The sequence below is a fragment of the Zeus faber genome (genome assembly GCF_960531495.2).
Source record: "Zeus faber genome assembly, chromosome: 12".
NCBI classification, from domain to species: Eukaryota; Metazoa; Chordata; class Actinopteri; order Zeiformes; family Zeidae; genus Zeus; species Zeus faber.
In genome coordinates, this window is record NC_137196.1 from 22459836 (window position 1) to 22480192 (window position 20357).

At 46.6% G+C, this 20357-nt stretch overlaps 2 protein-coding genes across 2 annotated transcripts; both read right to left on the bottom strand.

Annotated features, from left to right (window-relative positions):
* Positions 1-458: 458 nt before the first annotated feature.
* tmem125b (transmembrane protein 125b) lies at positions 459-1193 on the bottom strand (the record flags this gene model as incomplete). The annotated part of the gene is made up of 1 exon (XM_080010448.1): positions 459-1193. One exon carries the CDS (start codon positions 1191-1193, stop codon positions 459-461), a length of 735 nt encoding a protein of 244 aa, XP_079866574.1.
* Positions 1194-2804: 1611 nt separating this feature from the next.
* Positions 2805-19957, bottom strand: cfap57 (cilia and flagella associated protein 57; the record flags this gene model as incomplete). The annotated part of the gene is made up of 22 exons (XM_080010453.1): positions 2805-2953; positions 3339-3543; positions 3809-3952; positions 4689-4823; positions 5073-5189; positions 5934-6077; positions 6310-6468; positions 6942-7115; positions 7845-8035; positions 8505-8598; positions 9426-9581; positions 10224-10385; positions 10952-11125; positions 14764-14970; positions 15115-15228; positions 16036-16201; positions 16335-16474; positions 17099-17251; positions 17352-17526; positions 17984-18237; positions 18397-18707; positions 19801-19957. 22 exons carry the CDS (start codon positions 19955-19957, stop codon positions 2805-2807), a joined length of 3681 nt encoding a protein of 1226 aa, XP_079866579.1.
* Positions 19958-20357: the final 400 nt, after the last annotated feature.

Genomic DNA, 20357 nt, shown 5'->3' on the forward strand with positions numbered 1-20357 from the left:
TAATTTATATGAATTCAGTAGAATAACATGCTTCTATACCTTTGTAAAATTAATCAAATTATATTTTATTGTTATTGTACTACGTACTTCCGAAATATATTTTTCATTTAAATTGAATGTATTAACTCATATACAGTTGCTTGAATTGAAAAAAAATAAAAGGCCTCCATAAAAGACACTATATAAGTGATTGCGCTGCCACGTAGTCGCATTGCGACTGACAACGTTATTCTGGGAAATTACATCAGTAATTGCAGCTATCAATCACAGGAAGACCGATCCTTTTTTCTTCTATAGTCCTGTTGAGAAGAAGCCAGAAAGCAACCAAAGCAAAGAGAGCCGCCTTCGCACTCATCTCTTTGTGCTTGCTCTTATCTCAGCTTGATGTGTTCCACCGCTTTCACAGCCATCTTTCCTTTCCCTCGATAGATCCTTCCCTCGGGGCGCTCATAGGGTGTTCAGATCAGGCTGGTTCTGCTCGGGGAGTTCTCCCTCCGGGCCGGGCTCATCTGCCCCCCTGACACACTGAAAACCCTCACGGCTCTGCTCCCCATCCTCCCCCTTGTTCTCACCCTCCCCATCGTCAGCATCATCCTCCCCCCTCTCCTCTCCTCCCTCCTCCCCTGGAGGTACACCAGGGCAGTGTAGCCGGCCACAGCCAGTGTCATAGCTCCACCGGCAACCGTCAGAGCCAGGCCGGACCGCAGCATGTCCCGGCCGTCCGGCCCTTGGCTGTGCCGGCCTTTGGCCGTGGCCATGTAGAGCAGCACGGCCCCACACAGCAGGAGGGCCAGCGCCACAGCCAGGAACAGCACCGGGTCGGCCCGGCCGCCGCTCTTCAGCTGGTCGATCCTGTGCCGGCTGCGGATGCAATTCATGTCCTGGATGGCGGAGCTGAGAAGCTGCTTGAGCAGGACGGCCAGCGCCAGGAGGCACAGCGCGGTGCCCACCCCCAGGCGCCACTCCCCGGACAGGCTGGAGGTGGTGGAGAGGATCCCCACGCCGCCCAGACCCAGGCCCAGGACCAGGCCCACCGAGGTGCAGTAGCACAGCAGGGAGTGGCGCGGCTCGTGGAACCACCACAGCTCCACTTGCTCGTCCAGCAGGCGGCGCTGGGCCGAGGCGGGGTCCAGCTCCAGGATGAAGGGGGGGTGGTTCAGGTTGGTGTGGCGTGGTTGATGGAAGCTCTGCATCTTAGTTGAGCATCTCCTCCTTTATTCCTACAGCTGAGCTGGCCTCCAAATCAGCACAGCAACTGGTGGGATAATGGGTTAGGGTCAGAGTTTGTGATCATACTGTGACTCCCTAACAGGATTTGAGCTATACATGGGAATAATTCTCAACCTTGTGTGTAAATGATTGTTATTAATCAATTTTCACATGATCTAATATTCAGTTTTTAATAAGAAATAAGCAGCATCGTTAGTTTCTCATTTCAAATAAGGCTTTAACTCATTCTGCAGTGAATGTAAACTCCAATTTACCTTTCATTATCCAGTCGCCATCCCATCAAGTGCATCTTCCGTCAAGATTCTCCAGCACTATGGCAGGACAGGATCAACAATCATAGAAGGCCCTTTCATGGAACATTTTCTCCCAGAGTGTGAACAAAAATAGTGAGTAATTCTCCAGACAAATTCTTCCACTTAGCCAAAGGCTGCTGGCAGCTTCCAGAGAGTTTTTGTTTTTCTCTTCAAGGCGTAAAGGGCAGTAGTACCCTCTCTCTGTGCCTCCCATTGCCTCCGGATAACCTCTCACTCACATTAAGCCTGACTGTGTGAGTGCGGCTCCAGCGCAGCACGGTGACGGGTGAAGGACGACAAACGGCAGCGTTGGATGGAACGTCCCAGCTTCACAGCCGGAGGAGCCGCCGTGGCCCCGTCATCAACACTGTGATCTCTCTGTACACCCACATCTGGCAACGCACGCGTTCTGTGACACAATGACACGTCCAAAGGGGAACCCCCTCCCAACCCCAATTGCTCATCACAAGGGAACACCATCTTGTCTGCTTAGATAGAAAAAGAAGAGCAGTGGGGAGAGGGGCCATGGGCTGGGAGGAGATGGTGACATTATGCTTTGCTTCTCGGTGAGAGCCCGAGCTCAGACAATGGGGTGAACACAATGCCTGCTCTGCAGCGGAAGCCGCTCTGTGTGTGTGTGTGTGTGTGTGTGTGTGGGTTAGTGTGTGTTATTGTGTGTGTGTGTGTGTGTGTGTTTGCGCTAGCGGAGTGGTGTGATGTCATTGAAACAAAATAATAGTGTTTCTGTCACTCTGAAGATAGCGTAATGCACACACACTCCGAGCCGGCCTCTCGGATGAGCCACAATGGCTATTGTCTGACGTCTGACCCTGATGTGACATTCTTTTCTACAATATTTCGGGGGTATTGACCCAGATCTTTAAAATTTCAGAATATACACAGGCCAGGCATCATTACATGAAATGCCTATCATCATGCAATCATACATGTATTTAAAAAAACAACAACAATATAAACCTCAATTAAAGCTCTGTTAAGGTTTTGACTGCCACATAAGCAATGTTCAATGCCCTTTGTTGAGCGGAAAAAACCCATCCATGACACAATCAGTGAATTGCATTTATTTGCATTGGGGGTCAACTCAGAGTAGAGTTATGATGACATATTGTATAACGGTAACAATAGAGCATTTTTTAGCAATAGAGCATTGTTCCTTTCATCAGAACAGTTACCCAAACACAATGGAAGCACTCGAGAGAAAACTGCTGCATCAAAATGAGCAGAGCTGGAAGCTGGGGGTGGAGGAGGCTTGGAACCCTGCTAGCCGGTGAGCGGTGGCAGGCGGACGCTGGAGGACACGGGAGCGATGAAGAAGCCCTGCCCGTGGGCGTCCTGGAGCTGCGGCTGGCTGATTCGTTCGCCTTGCACGGCAAAGTTCCGACGCACCACCCGCTCCGCCTCGGACGCTCCTACGGGCCACAAAGACAAGAGTTTTATTTCTACGCGTTATTATTTTTTGGTCTATTTAGTAATTTAGCTGGATTATAAAGATTGCTCTCTAAAAGCTCCAGGAAGGCGACGGAGAATAGGCGCGATGAGGGAATGTGACGTGATGGTTCTGGTTATCGAGCTGGAGAATGATTCGATTTATCACGAGAAATGGGAGCTCACGCGGATTGGAAAATGTAGTTTTGGGTCTTTAAGCGGTCCCATCATTCCATTATTGAATGGCCCACTTCAGACAGCAATGACTTCAACAGCTCAGTTTATCCTGCAGAAAATGACCAAAAAAAACCCAAATCTGGATGGAACTGAGTCTCTTGACGTTGTGCCACCACATACGCCTGGACTGACCTTGGAAACTTTGGGCGGCTCCCGGGGCGGCCTGCGACGGCATCTCAGGGTCAGCCGCGGCCTCCCTGGCCTCGCCGCGGGCGGCGCCCCTGCTCTTTGACCTCTTGTTCATGGCGGCTTGGATTTCGTATTCGTAGACCCGGGTCCTCAGCAGCCGCACCTCCTTACGCAGGTCGTTGATTTCCTTGATCAGAGACATGTTTTCCTGTCGTGGAGGAGGAGGAGGAGCGTTGGATGTTTGTTTCTTATTCTTTTAACTGTCTAAATGAAATTGCACCTACTATTTGAATGGTTACCCTCCTCAAACAGTACTGAAGCACCAAATCACTTTTTTTTCTTTTTTCTTTTTTCATAACTGTGAACATGTTGGTTCTCCAGTATGAATAACCCTGGCCTCATCCCCGGTCTCCGTTTCAACGTTTCATATTCCGCGACCTCCTTCCGGCTACGGGATCTCCGTGGCAGCTCACCCGCACGATCTTGATGTGTTTCTTCTGGTGGACCTCGGCTTCGTTGGCGAGCTTCTCCTTCAGCGAGGCCACCGTGCGCTCCAGGTGCTCTCGCTGACGAAAGAACTCCGTCTGGATGTTTGTGTCCACGTCTGCCACCTCCACCTTGAAAAGCCAACGCACACACACACACACACACAAAAATATATACAAAATGAATACATTATGAACACAAATTTGTTTGTGAATTTGCGTGCAGTGCGAAGAGGGCTTACAGCAGAAATTCAAAGCTACCTACCATACAGTATCAGCTCAGATATGAACAGTGCTGTTGGCAGGCTTCTTGAATTTGTACTTGAAAAATAGCCTTGGAAGCATTTCAAGGTGCTTCTGGTCAATACCTATTATGTTACACTCACATTTAATTTTTTTTATTCTTTACTCATAAGAAAGGTTCATTCTTCAAACCTTATCTCTTGAACTTGAACTTGGTTCATACGCATAATGGCTCATACTTATTATCAATCCCAAGATTTCAACAAAAGAAGCGATCCATGGGGTGAAATGACATTGCAATCCATCCGGACAATATGCACAAATAACTATTACTTTGTCAAGGTTCCTCGAGCCTGATGGCCGTGTGCTCCGTGTACTCACATCGGAGTGATTCACAAAACGCCCTTGCACGCTGCCCCGTCACGTCTCGTACTCAAAAAGCGGACGCCTCCGTGAAGTTAGGGCTCGGCTCTGAGACAATATCCCGGTAAATGGCAGCGTGCCGACCAACCTGCGTTGACCTGACAGCATTCTGCTTAAACTGCTGTGTCCGTTCGGCCCCCCGGGACCCCGGGAAGCTCCAACACCCGCTCGGCCGGACGGGAGCCGCCGTGTTGCCGCTCACCTTATCGCCCTCCAGAATGTAGCGGCTGTGGAGCTTCTTCATGCTGCCTTTGAGTTTCTTGGGATCCTGGATGAAGGCCATGCAGCTGTGGAGGTCCATTTTAAACCTGTGCGCCTGGATCTGCAAGTCCTTCACCTGCACAGAGAAGGGAAGTGCGTTGCCAGAAAGCTGAGCGCTCTGTGTATGTGACAAATAATCTCTTGAACTTGAACTTATAGAACGTGCTGCGGAGGAATTATAAGCGGCTGTATTGCAATGCTCATTCGTGACTCCCTGGGATGCTATTTCAAATATATTTTTACAACCCGACACAACATCATAATGCTGCGCTCCAGACGACGCTGATGCGGTTAATGGCTTTGAATGCGTCGCTAAGGAACCAACTTTCTGCATCTCCTTGCGCTTCTCTTTGTCCGTGGCCTTCACTTTGAGCTTTAGGTTGCCGACGGTCAGATCCAGCTGGATGTTCTTCTGGTGGAAGCGCTCCAGCTCCTCGTACATCTGACAGAACAACGGTTGACAAAGACGATTTCCTATCAAAGATTGCACTCCCATAAAAAATTGTCACTCTCGTTATTCATCATCTCGTAATGTTTTAAGGCTGAATCGAAAAAAAATTAATCAGTCGGGGCGAGTGAAATGAGGCTGCGAATCAACTGGTTCCAAGACTTTTCTCACTTATTACTTCAAACCAGTGGCATTCAGCCTTAAATTTCAAGGACTTGACGCAATTTTTTTTTTTTTTTTTTAATTTGTCAAAAAGATTTGTTGATGAGTGAAGAAGAAATTAAGGTCATGAACATTACTGGAAAATGATGACAAAAACATGAAATAAACCATTTCAGAAACAAATTGTTCAAATTGAATTACAATCATGTCAAACAAGTGAAGTGAAGTGAAGTGAAGTGCTTAAAAGTGAGGACTTATGCTTGAATAATTTAAACGTACGTATTTATATTTAAATGTTTTTCCGTGCCACCTGCAGTTCATTTACGCTCCACTAGGGACGAACTAAAGTTTGAATACCATTGAACCTGCAGCACTCAGAAATAAAGAAGCTGGAACTGTTGCACCTTGAGTATAAAATAATAGATAGTACACGCATACGCATACGCATACGCACGCAAGGGAGCACGCACGCACGCACACATGCACACACACACACACACACACACACACACACACACACACACACACACACACACACACACACACACACACACACACACACACACCTCACCTCACCTCACGGATCTGCTCCTTCATCTCTTTGATTTCAATTTCGTAGGGCTCGATTCGTTTCTGCAGCTCTTTGATCTTCTGGTCGAGAACAAACTTGAACGATTCCAGCTCTTGGTTCATGCACTTCAAGTCACGGATCCTGTTCTCCTGCGCGCCATCCGAGGCAGGGAAAACGAAGGGCAGAATCAATCAACAATCAATCCGTTTTGAGTGAGGTTTAGGAACAATTTTACGCTTTTAGCCAAATTCACCTCCTTTTGAGGTTGCACAGGGGCATGCATTGTTTTTTTATCGGAAGCAAATCATTTTGTGTGAAAGAGCACCAATGTCAGACAGTTTGAAGCCTTCATTTCTGCTAAAGCGAACATCGCGCGATCACCTTGTCGTGTATGGTGTCGTCCCGCTCGGCGATGGCCTTCTCCAGGCCGTGGATGTCGTCCTCCAGGCCGCGGATCATGCAGTGCAGCTTCTGCTTCTCCTGCTTCAGCTTCTCGATGTCCGCGCTCTTGTCATCGATCGTCTTCTGCAGACTGTTGAGCTGGGAGTCACACGGTGGGAAGTGAGGAACAAATCAGTAACTTTTGCTTTTGTTCTTTTGTTAAAGTTTGTCAAAAGAGGCCTCCCGGCAGCCGTTAGAGGGATGTTTTGCATGAGCTACAGCGGGCACCGCAGCGCTCTGTTGACGTGGAGCTCCAGTATAAAGTTACTGAGCTTCCTGTCCTCCTGACTGAAGGCTGCACGGTGAAAGTAAGGAATAGAGAAAGTTAGAGAGCCTTGCAATTATACTGTTGGATGCTCCAGCCTGCTAGATTCGAATTTAAATAGCATCGCGAACGCCTTTAGAAAAATGGAAAATTTGCAACACATTCCAACAAGATCACAGAATTTTATCCGGAAAATAGAGTGCTGCAGCTCACGGAACGTAGAAACGGCCAAATTGGACGAGCAATGTGGAGGGAGGAGGTGTTAGGGTGTGCTGCGTCGGACAAGGAGAAGGAAATGGCGCCCCACCCTCTTCTTCATGATGCCAATCTCTCCCTCCATCTTCACGTTGATCTCCTTCTCCTTCTGCAGCCGCTTCTCGTACTTGACGCGGATCTCGTAGATCTCCAGGTCGCCGTCCTCCTCGATCTGCTTGGTCATTTCCTCGAACTCCCGCGTGTGCTGCCGCGCCTCGTCCTGACACTGGACAACAAGCAGCCGCAAGTGTCATGGCGGCTCCTCGCGTTCGCGGAGAAGCTTCAAAGGCTGTATCCCTCTCGAAATTTACCCGACTCAAGAGTCGCTAGGGCCCAGAGTTAAAAAGGGCAAACAGGACACGCTGACTTTCAACTATGAAAAAAAAAGCTTTTTTTTTTCAAGACTCAAATTCTATATTGACTATAATCTCCATAAACAATTAATGTAGATCTACTCTGAGTTTATGTTGGTTCTTGGTATTTGTAGGCACCTTAAAATAGAATATATAGAAAATTAATCAAAATAAAATCAGAAATGATTTTATTGTATTCCTAAGGTTTGTTTAAATACATTTGAATACCCTTTTTACTGCAATTTTGAGTGAAATTTAAGACCAACTTTGCGCTCTTGCAATACTCAAAGTCGGCTAAATTCAGTTTGTTTTGACTGTGGACTGAAACTGGTAACCGATAACTTGATAAAAAGTTAAACTAGTATAAAAGTTACCTATTTTTATCAAATGCACTTTGCTAGCAAATAGTAAACTATTATAATAAAAATAGTAAAAAATATTATTATTATTATTATTATTATTTTCGCCAACAACATGCTAACATGTATGCATCTTTAATCTATTATTATTTTTTTTATCAATCATTTAGTGACTGTAAAACCCTTTCCTGGTCCTTAATTTGTCTGGAACTAGACCCAGCAGAGGCACTTGGGGAGACTGACCTTGGTCAGCAGCTTCATGCTGTCCTGCAGCTTGACCTCGTGCATGTTTTTGAGCTCCTCCAGCACCAACGCGTGGCTGGCCTCCGTGGCCACCAGACGCTGCTCGTATTCCTCCTGCATGAGCTGACAGCGACGCTCCAGCTCGTCATACTTCTCATACTCCATCAGCAGCTTCTGGTCGTTCCTCGACTCTGAGAGAGGGCGATTGATGGATAGATAAATAGATGGATAGATGGATAGATGGATGGATGGATGGATGGATGGATGGATGGATGGATCCATCGTTGGATGGATGGATCGATGGATCGATACTTCATTCATCCCCAGAGCTCACAGAGAAACTATAAACAACAATAATAATAAATAAAGGAAACAAAAAATAGAGAAAAAAATGGAAATATGGAATAAATCAACAGTAAAAAAAAATATATAAACCAAAATAAAAAATTGGAAAAATGGCAATATACAATAAACCTAAACTGCATTCATAGATTTTTCCCCATCCATAACTTTCTTTTCCATTCTTCCGCTCAGTCGAACCTCGGTTGACTTTTAAACGGTTTCTGCCGGGACTCCTTGAGTCATTTGCAGTTCTCTCGAGTGTTTTTCTCTCTCTTACCCACCCTCTGCAGTTCTTTCAGTTGTTTTTCTCTCTCTTACCTAGGTCCTGCAGTTCTTTCAGGTGTTTGTCTGCATCCTCCGCCGTGGCTTTCTGCTGAGCAATCTCCCGCCTTTCGCTTTCCGTCGTCATAACCTACAGCATGTGTACGACATCTTTATGGAGCTCAGAGCCTTCTGATGTGACAGTGACTCACTTTGTGGGCTTTTGTGGTTAATTTCTCTACCTGAGCCAATTTGGAGTGCCACAATCAATATTCCCTGCGAAACAATTGCTAGTACAGAAGGGGATTGTCAAAACAAGCTGAAGGAAAGGTCTTTACAGTGGGCTCTTTTGTCGTTGCATGGTTGTGTACCTTCCTGAGCGCTGACCTCGGCCATAATTAGTCAATGGAAGAGTGCCCCCCCGGTGACCAGAGCGTCGTTAAAAACGGAGCGACCGATAGTTGTCACTCAGAATCCCATTTTCAAAAGGAAGCAATTGGATTGTGTTTACAGTATATATGTTTATATATATATATATATATATATATATATATATATATATATATATATATATATATATACACACATACACACACTGCATATACTGTTTGACTTTCAGTGATTAGCGTTATACCAACCGTCAGTCAGATGAACATTGAGTCGGAAAACTGAATGACTATTTTTTCTGAGTGACTCGTCAAAAACAGAGTCTCAAAGAAGAGCTGAACTTTTTGAACTTCACTTGTCAAGATAGAGCGCACAATCCCATCCATCGGGGGTCAATACTCCGCTGATGAGATTTTGAGATGCTGTATTTCCTGTTGAAAGAAGGACTGTGGACAAGCTGTTGACGTTTAAAAGCCGATAAACATGGACGCGTAACGAAGAGGCGAGTGTGTTTTACTTCACATGGAATGACATATCTAGATCACATAATCACCGGCAGATAGTAATGTGTGTTCTGGAGGGGGGGGGTACCTGGATCGTAGCCTCCAGAGATCTGATCTCCCTGATGAATTCGTCCGAGAGGTCCTTGACCTTCTCGTTGTAAGTGATGTCCCTCAGGCGGAGCTGGTACTCGTTCTCCATCTTCAGCTCGTCCACCCGGGTCTTCAGCTCCAGCATGTGCTGGTTCTGGATGATGGGACACACACCAAGACACGCAACACACACACACACACACGCAACACACACACACACACACACACACACACACACACAAATATTGACAGAGAGAGCTAAAAGAGTTTTATTATTTTCCAATGATGAATGCATGTTATTATTCACACCCACACACACGCACCCTGATGTGTTTCTTGACATAGGCAACATAGATAATTGGCAGAGTGAAAGAGTGAAACTGTGTTTACCACGTCGCCCCCGTCTGGAGCTTTTAGTGTTGGAAGCCATTCACAATAAACTGCTAATATCGCTGCCTGTAGCCCCCTTTTACTGCTGCCTGTTACTACTTCAAGCCTTCCGAATGTGCCCAAAATCCTAGATTTTTAAGATGGTCTTGTGTGGAAACTGGGTGATTTGACTGACTGACTGATTGATGCGGAATGGTCTTGAAGATATACAGTGTGCCCTCAATCAAGCCCTGACAATTATTGACACTTATTGTCACGGCTTAATTTCTGGCCATATTTTTTTCCCATAGTTAGAAAAAACAAATAGTGGGTTAAGTGTGAGCTCATGGCGGGGCGGACGGAGGGGTTTTGCGCCCGGGTGCCAAATCGGTGAGGACAGGACGGGTGTCGCTCCACCCCAACGGACCTTTTCTTCCAGGTCGGCCCTGGTGACGAGGATCTCCTCGGTGTAGGTGATGTCCTTGTCCCTCCGGAGGCAGAGGCCGTCCTTGTCGGTGATCTTCCACAGCAGCAGGCAGCCGTCGTCCGACACCGTCAGGAGGAGGTGCTCGTCGAAGGTGATCAGCATCTGGAGGGGACACAAATCACATCACCCGGCTCATTTGCATTTCGATAAAGAGGTTCCATCATTGAAAATTCATAACCCTTGAAAATCTTCTGATTTTGCAGGTTGAATATATAGAATATTTTAATGTCAAAAGGAGGATCTAACCTGCCAAACCAATGGGAAAAGCAAAAGGTTAAAGTGGAGGCCTTAATATAAGTGTTAATAAATGACAGTCTCTCCGAAACCAGGTATAATTGTATATAATTATAATTACAGGTATAATTATAATTATCAACATAACTTGTGAATACAACTGTGTTGTTAAAGGGTGGGGAAATTATGGATAATTTTTTTTTTGTATGAATTAAGTATTAATAAAGTCATGCGTGCAGGAATTCTTCAGTTTTGCAACCTGGGCAGCATATAGTATATATTAATTGTATTTTACGTACAGTATGTTGTATGGTCAAATTTGCTTTTTTAGATGTTTCTGGGAAGATTTATATGAAAAAAAAAATGACAAGAACAACAAAAAACAAAACCAACGTTTCGGACAGTTTCTGAAACGTCACACCCCTGGTCCTCACCCTGGTGACTGGGCCGCAATGGGCCTGGTACTCGATGAATTCGTTGTGGGCAGAGAAGGGGTACTTGATGGCCCTCACTGTGCCGCTGGACGTCCCGATGAAGATCACCTTTCCGGAGCGGGTGACGGCGAGAGCTGTGTAGTCCACGTCCTTGTCGGACACCTCGCTGCGGACCTGCGGAGCACAACCACCACAGCCCGTCCAACACACGTCAAAGACTTTTACGTTGGAATGAGAAACTACTTTTCTGATCCACACATAAGATTGCAAAAGACGCTTTGGCCCCAAATATTGTAGTTTGTAGAGTTAATATACTCGTGATTTTTTTGGTTTTATAACTGATCGAAGCTCACAGCTCTATGTACAGATTTATTAATATACATTCCATAGATATAGAAGAAGAAGGTGGTGGTGGTGATGGACACTCCCGCACCCACACCGTTTAACTTTAAAAGGGCTTTATATTTCCCCTATTTTTGTAATGACTTTGAATGATCTTTTTACACACTGCACTCATAACGCACATAAAGTTAAAACAAATAATATTGACACATAGGTTTTGTTTCGTATAACATGAGAGTCCGTTCCCTTCGACCTCATGGGCGGTGGTGGTTTATTTTGTTTTTACTTTAGCAATAATTCCTTTTTATAGATGAATGTTTTGTATTTATTTTGCATTTATTAAAAAAATAAATAAAACGCAACTCTTGTTTAGTTCCCCGTTTGAAAATATTTTTGGTTTGGCCATGTCCCTTTATAGGTTCCCTCCCGTGCATGTCGTTGGGAGGGGTTGCTCAGTCTCTGCACCGTATGGTCCCATGTACAGCGCATCCAATAATCATCAGGATTCACTTTACAAAATAATATCAATAAGCGCAAAAATAAGGAAACAAGGCGCATATTCATAGTCATATTCATTTGGGTTCCTGCTCGTACAGGTATTCTGGGTAATGAAATAATGGACAAATTAGAACAAACAAGCAGTAAAAAATGGAAACACAGACCCACATATTAGCATTTCATGGAAGGAAATCAATAAAGAGCGGCTGGACTGGGATGGGGAGATAAGAGGAGGACATTTATATCCCAAAGAGTTGTGGTTGTTGTTGTTAGAAGTAGGAGAGAGGAAACAACCATGACCATTTCAAAATAGGACAAATTATTTTGCACTTCACATTAGAGGGAAGCAACCAACTACGTTTACGTGATCGTTGCCAGGAAGCAGGAACCGTAGAGCGTGTGCTTGTTAGTCGCAGGTAATATGTTGCAGAGAGAAAGGACACCACGTAAGAAATGAAAAAACGGTCAGGACAAACAGGAGGAGGAGTGAGGAGCGTACTGCAGTGTGGTGGATGTGGACAGGACAGACCACGCCTGGTCAGCTTCCCTAACGAGGACAGGACCGATGAGGAAAATTGAAAATTGTTTCTGCAACCCATCTTAAGTTGTTGACATTTTTTATAAATAAACCCCTAAATTTTGCCAAAATCAACCTGCGGCTCCTGTGTCTGATGGCTCAGTCCCTCACGGAAGAAGCTCGCAGCTCAGGCTGCCAATCAGACGTTTTTCTCATCTATACAAAAACCCGGTGGAGAGCTGAATGCACCACGTCGCCCTGAAAGCCTGCTCTGTAACAGCAGCTGTAGCTCAGAATAAAAATAAATAAATGTAAAAAAGGTCAATGAATGTGATTACGCATTTTCATTGTACTTCTTGGGGTTCTTGTACTAAAATCTTTCTTTATAGCTGCATTTGTTCTTTCTTTTAGCGCTACAAAGAGAGTAATGAGTGGAGGTTTTGCCTCGGCAGGAAGCGTCTAAAATGTGAAGGGGTCAGGGGTCTTGTGAAGCTTCGTTTTGCGCTGGCTTCTCAAGTGGTGTTTAAGGGCTACGAAAAGCTGTGCTTAGTGGCTGCAAACGTATATAATGGCGGAATTAATTATCTCATATACAGTAGAAGCACTTTGGGTAAGCACAGGGGGGGCCACTGAACCACAGTTACAGAAATGCACATTATCACTGTGAAATTCTAAAAGTGTAGCTACGTTGAATGATGTGAGTACACCGCGTTCCGAATTATTATGCAAATTATATTTTTCTCTGATTTTCCTTAATAGTCGATGCAAATGACAGTCAGTATAATTTTCAAGTCATCAACCGTTAGGGTATAATACGAATGTTATTGAACAAACCTCCCAATGATAACAGTATTTTTTTCAAAAATAAAAAACTCAAAATGCACTGTTCCAAATTATTATGCACAACAGAGTTTCCAAACATTTTATAGGTTGTAAAGAACTGAAAATGGTCATTTGTTGAATGTGCAGCTTTAGGAGATCATATTTACTGAAATCAAAAGCTATTTCAATCAAAAACATCTTAACAGGCCAAGTTCCATGTTAACATAGGAGCCTTCTTTGATATCACCGTCACATTTCTTGCATCCATTGAGCTTGTGAGTTTTTGGAGAGTTTTTGTTTGAATTTCTTTGCAGGACGTCAGAATAGCCTCCCAGAGCTGCTGTTTTGATGCCAACTGCCTCCCACCCTCATAGATCTTTTCCTTGGGGATCCTCCAAAGGTTCTCAATAGGGTTGAGGTCAGGGGAGGATGGGGGCCACACCATGAGTTTCTCTCCTTTTATGCCCATAGCAGCCAATGACACAGAGATATTCTTTGCAGCATGAGATGTTGCATTGTCATGCATGAAGATGATTTTGCTACGGAAGGCACGTTTCTTCTTGTTGTACCATGGAAGAAAGTGGTCAGTCACAAACTCTATATACTTTGCCGAGGTCATTTTCACACCTTCAGGGACCCTAAAGGGGCCTACCAGCTCTCTCCCCATGATTCCGGCCCAAAACATGACTCCTCCACCTCCTTGCTGATGCCGCAGCTTTGTTGGGACATGGTGGCCATCCACCGACCATCCACTACTCCATCCATGTGGACCATCCACGGTTGCACGGCACTCATCAGTAAACAAGACTGTTTGAAAATGAGTCTTCATGTATTTCTGGGCCCACTGCCACCGTTTCTGCTTGTGAGCGTTGGTTAGGGGGGGCCCAATAGTAGGTTTATGCACAGCTGCAAGCCTCTGGAGGATCCTACACCTTGAGCTTCACGGGACTCTAGAGGCACCAGCAGCTTCAAATACCTGTTTGCTGCTTTGTTACGGCATTTTAGCAGCTGCTCTCTTAATCCCATGAATTTGTGGCAGAAACCTTCCTCATTATGCCTCTATCTGCACCAACCCGTCTGTGTTCTGAATCAGCCACAAATCTCTTCACAGTACTATGATCACGCTTAAGTTTTTGTGAAATATGTAATGTTTTCATACCTTGTCCAAGGCATTGCACTATTTGATGCTTTTCGGCAGCAGAGAGATCCTTTTTCTTTCCCATATTGCATGAAACCTGTGGCCTGCTTAATAATGTGGAACTTCCTTCTTAAGTAGTTTTCCTTTAATTGGGCTAACCTGGCAAACTAATTATCACAGGTGTCTGAGATTGATTTCAGTGATCCAAAGAGCCCTGAGACACAATACCATCCATGAGTTTAATTGAAAAACAAAAAATTTAATCCAATTTGCATAATAATTTGGAACACGGTGTAGTGAGCACTCATTCGTTTGGCGACGTTGGAGTTGAAAGTTGCGACCTCCAATGTAAACAAGACGCGAAAAAACCCTGGAATCCTTCAAGGATCATAAAGTAAAAGCCTGGGGGCTGCGGTTCATCCAACGAGCGAAATCAGTCAGGGAGTTTTCTTTCCCCAGATCTGGAAAATCGTCCACCGGCGGGGGAAAACCGACCTGGCAGTCGAGGATCTCCTTGAGGCTGGTTCCCACGGCGAAGATGGTGCGGGCGTCAGCCAGGATGCAGACGCCCGTGTAGTGGCAGGACTTGAGGACGCTCTCGGACTCGCGCTTCCCATTGAGCGTGTTCCACTCGTACACGGCGCCGTCCTCCCCGCACGACACCAGCCGGCTGTCGTCCAGGCTCCACGTGATGGCGCTGACCTGCCGCCAAGGAACCACACCACAGGCGAGCGGTTCAGAACCCACCCCTGCCGAGAGCCCTCGCCCAGCCTCGCCCCGGGCTCGCCCCGGGCTCGCCCCGGGCTCCGCTGGAAATTAATTTCATTTCCCGTCTTCAATGCTTACGTTCCTGTTGTGTCCCTTGAGAACGAGGACATCCTCGAAGGTGGCGACGGAGTAGATGTGGATGATGTTTCCGCTGATGGCCGCGAACATGTGACCGCCGTGACTAAATACGACCTGGACGGAGAGAGAGAGAGAGAGAGAGAGAGAGAGAGAGAGAGAGAGAGAGAGAGAGAGAGAGAGAGAGAGAGAGAGAGACACCGTTTTTGATTACTCTTCTCCTTGAAACCATGTTTCCCTTAACGGAGCTAAGCGCCACTTGTGTCCTCATTAGAAAACACAGAGCTGGAGCTTGAGGGCGTGAGGAAGAGGATTACAAGCACAAACAAAGTGCAGTATCCTTTCAACTTAACACCTGCTTTTAAGTATGTAAAACTCATTAGTGCTGCGTTTGGGATGGCAAGTGCAGGGGGGGAGAGGGGGAGAGGGAGAGAGAGAGAGAGAGAGAGAGAGAGAGAGAGAGAGCGAGAGAGCGAGAGGAAAGAGAACAAAAAGCTATGCTAATATGATAGAAGGAGCCTTGAAAGACGAAACACTCATCCACTGCACTTCCCACAAAGTTCCTAGAGGACCTTAAACAAGGAATACCTGATAGAAAAAGAGAACTCGCGCGCACACACACACACACACACACACACACACACACACACACACACACACACACACACACACACACACACCAATAGATAATGATAAAGAAACCAAAGTGCATCATCTGCTTAAGTCAAGAAGTCGGTGATTGGTTTCATTTTGATTCTGATGATGAGAGATAAGATCAACAGAACTTGATGACATGGTGGACATTCAGACTCATTCTCAGTCTTCATATGTGTATGTTTATGGGTAAATGTGTACATCCGTGTTCTCACGTAATCCAAACTGCAACCCCCGGGAACAGTGGGGCCGGAGCCGGGTCTCACGCACCTCTCGACAGGCGCGCACGTTGAACGAATTGAACGTGCGGATGTCATCGATGAGCAGGTTCATCATGCGCAGCTTGTCGGGGAAGCCCACCATGATGAACAGGCCGGAGGTGTGCAGCGCCACGCTGTAGGTCTCCTCCTGGAACTCCTTGTACAGCTCCAGCACGCTGGCAGTGGGTCACCGGGGAAGAGCAGCGGAGACAACGACAAGTCAACGAGGGGAAACGACACACACCGCGGCGTGAGCGGGTCCCCACCCCGGAGTGAGGACGCGGCAGGGGGGCCCGTTTCGTCGCTCACTTGGTTTCAAAGTTCCAGATGCGGACCGAGCAGTCCAGGGAGCAGGTGGCTATGAGAGGCTTGCGGATGCAGATGGATAGGCCGGTGATGGGTTTGGAATGAAAGGGGTCGGACAGGTACTCGAAGCGTGCCGGCTCCCCCTGTTGGACGACAACACAAAGATCTAGGACCGGTGTACTGCCAGAGGCCGCCGCAAAAAAAGACAAAGAAGGCAACTTTAATGTGGAGAGAACACAAACTGGGAGCGTCCTGTCTCGTGAGCTCACAAGTTCCCTGGTTCCAATGGTTTGTTTATAAAGACAGGGGAAATCTCTGGTAAATGCGAGAAGTCAGGACTTTGGTCGTCTAATCCACGGGGTTCCTGGGCTTTTTAAAGGGAGGTTCCCCGATGGAAGATTGAATTCTGGTTGAGGACCCGCCCTAGCCCATGAAGCTATAATGCAAACAACCAAAACTCACCATAATTTGTTTTAGTTGAGTATATACATATACATATATATATATATATATATATATATATATATATATATATATATATATATATATATATATATATATATGAAAATATCAATTTTTTATTGTATTGTTTTAAAAAAAATTCCCCAAAAAACAAGTTTCAAATTTTTTTTTTCACAAAAATAATAATAATAAAAACAATAAAATATAATAGGATCTTTTTATATACTATGGAAAAAGATATATTTATGTATATATATATATTTCATAAAAAAATGTGTATATGTATATATTTTTTGCACCGCCACCTTGCTGCTCTCCGCTGTGGACAGGTTGATGCTGTAGATCTGTCCTCCGTTGGTGGTGAGGGTGAGGGTCTCCTCGGATGGGCTGATGCACAGCGTGCACACCTCCTGCAGCGTTGCCTGGCTGGGATCGCTGCTGCACGGGTCCGGAGGGATCTGCCGCGAATGCGTTCGGTCAGGAGAGAACACACGGTGCATACGAGAAGGCCCGCCCGTTCGGGTTTAATTCTGTCAAGAGAGGGGCCGAGAATTTTACCCGAATCTCCCTGGTCTGCTGGTAGTTGTCCTTCTCCTCGCTCTTCTCGAACAGAAAGACGTTGCCGGGCCCACAAGAGCACGCAAAGCCCTTGGAGTAGGACAGAATGGACGTGATGCGGGAGTTGGTGGGCTGTCCCTCCGCTTTGGCATCGCTGAGCTTTTTATCTGTTTGTCTATACAGGGCCACACAGGCACACACACACGCACGCACGTGTACGCACGCACGTGCGCACACACACACACACACACACACACACACACACACACACACACACACACACACACACACACACACACACACACACACACACACACACACACACACACACACACACACACACACACACACACACAAATCAGTATTCATTGGTGTCTTAAGTGAGGAGATGAGCAGAGTGGGCAAATAACAAATGTTCCTGACAACAACGACATGTTATTTTACTTGCATGCTGTGTGTGCATTTCTTTGGCATTTACATCTCGCTCACATACAAGGCCGTTCCTTGCTTTAAACATTAAAGTGTTTGCTTACGGCCCCGGGGCCCCCACATGAATCCCCCCCCCGCCACAACTCTGTTTTCATGCGGGGAAACCCCTTGACGACATTTCCGCCGGCAGCCCCACGCGGCACCTGTCAGACTCCTCCGGCTCGGAGGCAAAGTTGACCTCCCAGCGCAGGTCCCCAGACTCGAACACCAGCAGCCTGCCGGTGTCGGTGCCGGCGATCATGCGGTCCTCGGACATCCAGGTGTGGCACAGCAGGTTGAAGGACTCGATCTTGGCCGCGTTGCTCTGCTTCAGGGCTCCCTCGGCGTAGCGGAACAGCTTGAGCGCGGCGAAACCGCTGACGCACATCTGAGTGTTGTTGTTCGGGTTGAAGCTGACCTGATAAACGGGATCAAAATGGTAATAACACGCCAGGTTCTTCCAATATGAGAGTATTCCTGTATTGGTGCAAATTATATTGTCTGTTTGGTACTATATGAATACCCAGTTGGAATTGGAGTTGAAGTCTGCCTTGTCATGTGTGTGCGTGTGTCCTACCTGGTTCACAGGGAGTGTCACGCTGCTTCTGATGGTTGACAAGACCTTATTTTTCTCCCATAGCCACAAAATCAGCATCCACTCCGGGGCGCCTGTCTGGCCAATCAGGTACTTGGAATCCGGAGAGAAGTCCATGTACACGAACTCCTCGGCGGCTAGATCGCCCACGCCCTGGATCTTCTTCTTCCGGCCCTGCTCGTGCTGGAGGTCGTGCACGGTGATGGTGGCCTTGTCTCCGCGCTCCGCCACGGCCAGGTAGCGCCGGTTGGGGCTGAGGGCCATGGCCTGCATGCCCTTGCTGTTCTCTGTGCCTGGTCGAGGAAACAAAGCACGCGGCTCGAGTCAGTGCTGTGACCGACGGCACTTGAGGAACAGCCTTCGCTCACTCAGAATAGTATGAAGGGCGCCGATGCACGATGAACACTAATACTGTCGTTGTTTCAAGAGGATGGCAGTCGGCCAAACATCACGTGTGGTAATCGGCTGCACCTTCTAGGTGAAATATGAAATTTTGCATCTCACATCCGTGCATAAATTAATATAAAGTACAACTTTTTTTAAACTGTACAACTTTTGAAACAATAGAATTGTGAGCGATACTACTTTCACATACAGCGCTGGCACAGTAAATTCATCCGTTCACACGGTATCGTTTGTGGGGTTGGAGGTAATTTCCAAGGGCAAGGGGCAAGGGTCAAAGGTCGAGATCAATCCCATTTGAGGTGACTGAATTGATTCCGACAAAGACCCTTTGTCAAATTAATACGGAATACCAGGTGGGGTCCAGGTCCAACTGTCAGCAGGACTCAGCAGGGATAAAGCAAAAGGAGGCGTTTACGCATGTTTCCAAAGGAGCAGAGTGGAGCAGGTGTGTCAGGAAGTCGGGGAATAAAACGGGAAGAGCAAGTAATAATAATAATAATAATAATAATAATAATAATAATAATAAGCAGGGTGAGAACCTTACAGCACACTTTTCACAGGAGGAAAACACCCGAGGGGTCCTTGCGACCGACGCCAGGGGACATACACGAGAAGCACAAGAAACGCAAGCATAACACAATGACAAGGCGTATTACAATGTGGAGACGGTGTTGAAGGGAAGAAGTGGTGGTGTTTTGTTGTTGTTTGTTTGTTTTCTTTTCAAGGGCGACTGGACTGGAAAAACGGCTTTAAACGAACGGACGCTGAGTCGGAATAAAACCTGAAGGTGGCAGGAGTGAGACGGCGTGGACGCCAACTGCCGTTAAACGGAGACGAAGGAGAAGAAGAACAACAACGTCGTCGCCGCCGCCGCCGCCGGCCTCAGGTGAGACGTGGAACCGGTTAAATCAAAATAAAAATAAAAAAATAAAATAAAAGAATAAGGATAAAATTAAAATAAAGACACCCAATGGGGCCTACCTGGGATGAACCTCTGCCATTTCTGGTCGGTGTTGTAGCGCACGCAGTTGTTTCCTGCGGGGAAGATGACGGTGTGCTCGTCGATGAAACAGATGTTATTGATGACATTCTTCCGCAGGCCGAAGATGTAGTTGGACTGGGCGACCACGGTCGTCATGTTTCATTTACCTGCGGCCAAGAGTGAACCCGGGGTTAAACGAGTGTGCCGCGCTGCTCCTCCAACAGTTTTTGCAGCCGAAACGGTTCTCTCGGTTGGGAACAGCGGGCCAAGGGCCAATATATAAAACAACTCTTTGTTATAACATCTCCCCCAGAGGTTTCCCAGGGGGAAGAAGAGGCCTGTCCAGCTGTCCTGTCTGTCTGCCCGCCCGCCCGCCTGTCTGTCCGTGTTATCGACCCCAGTCGCCTGGGAAACGCGTGTAAACATGGTGATACTGATGCAGGACTCGCGAACGATTCGTCCCCAGCGAACGACTCAACTAAAAAAAAAACCAACAACCCCACAAACAAAGAGGACATTCGACAAAATTCGTATTGGGTGGACTTGAATGAACGGA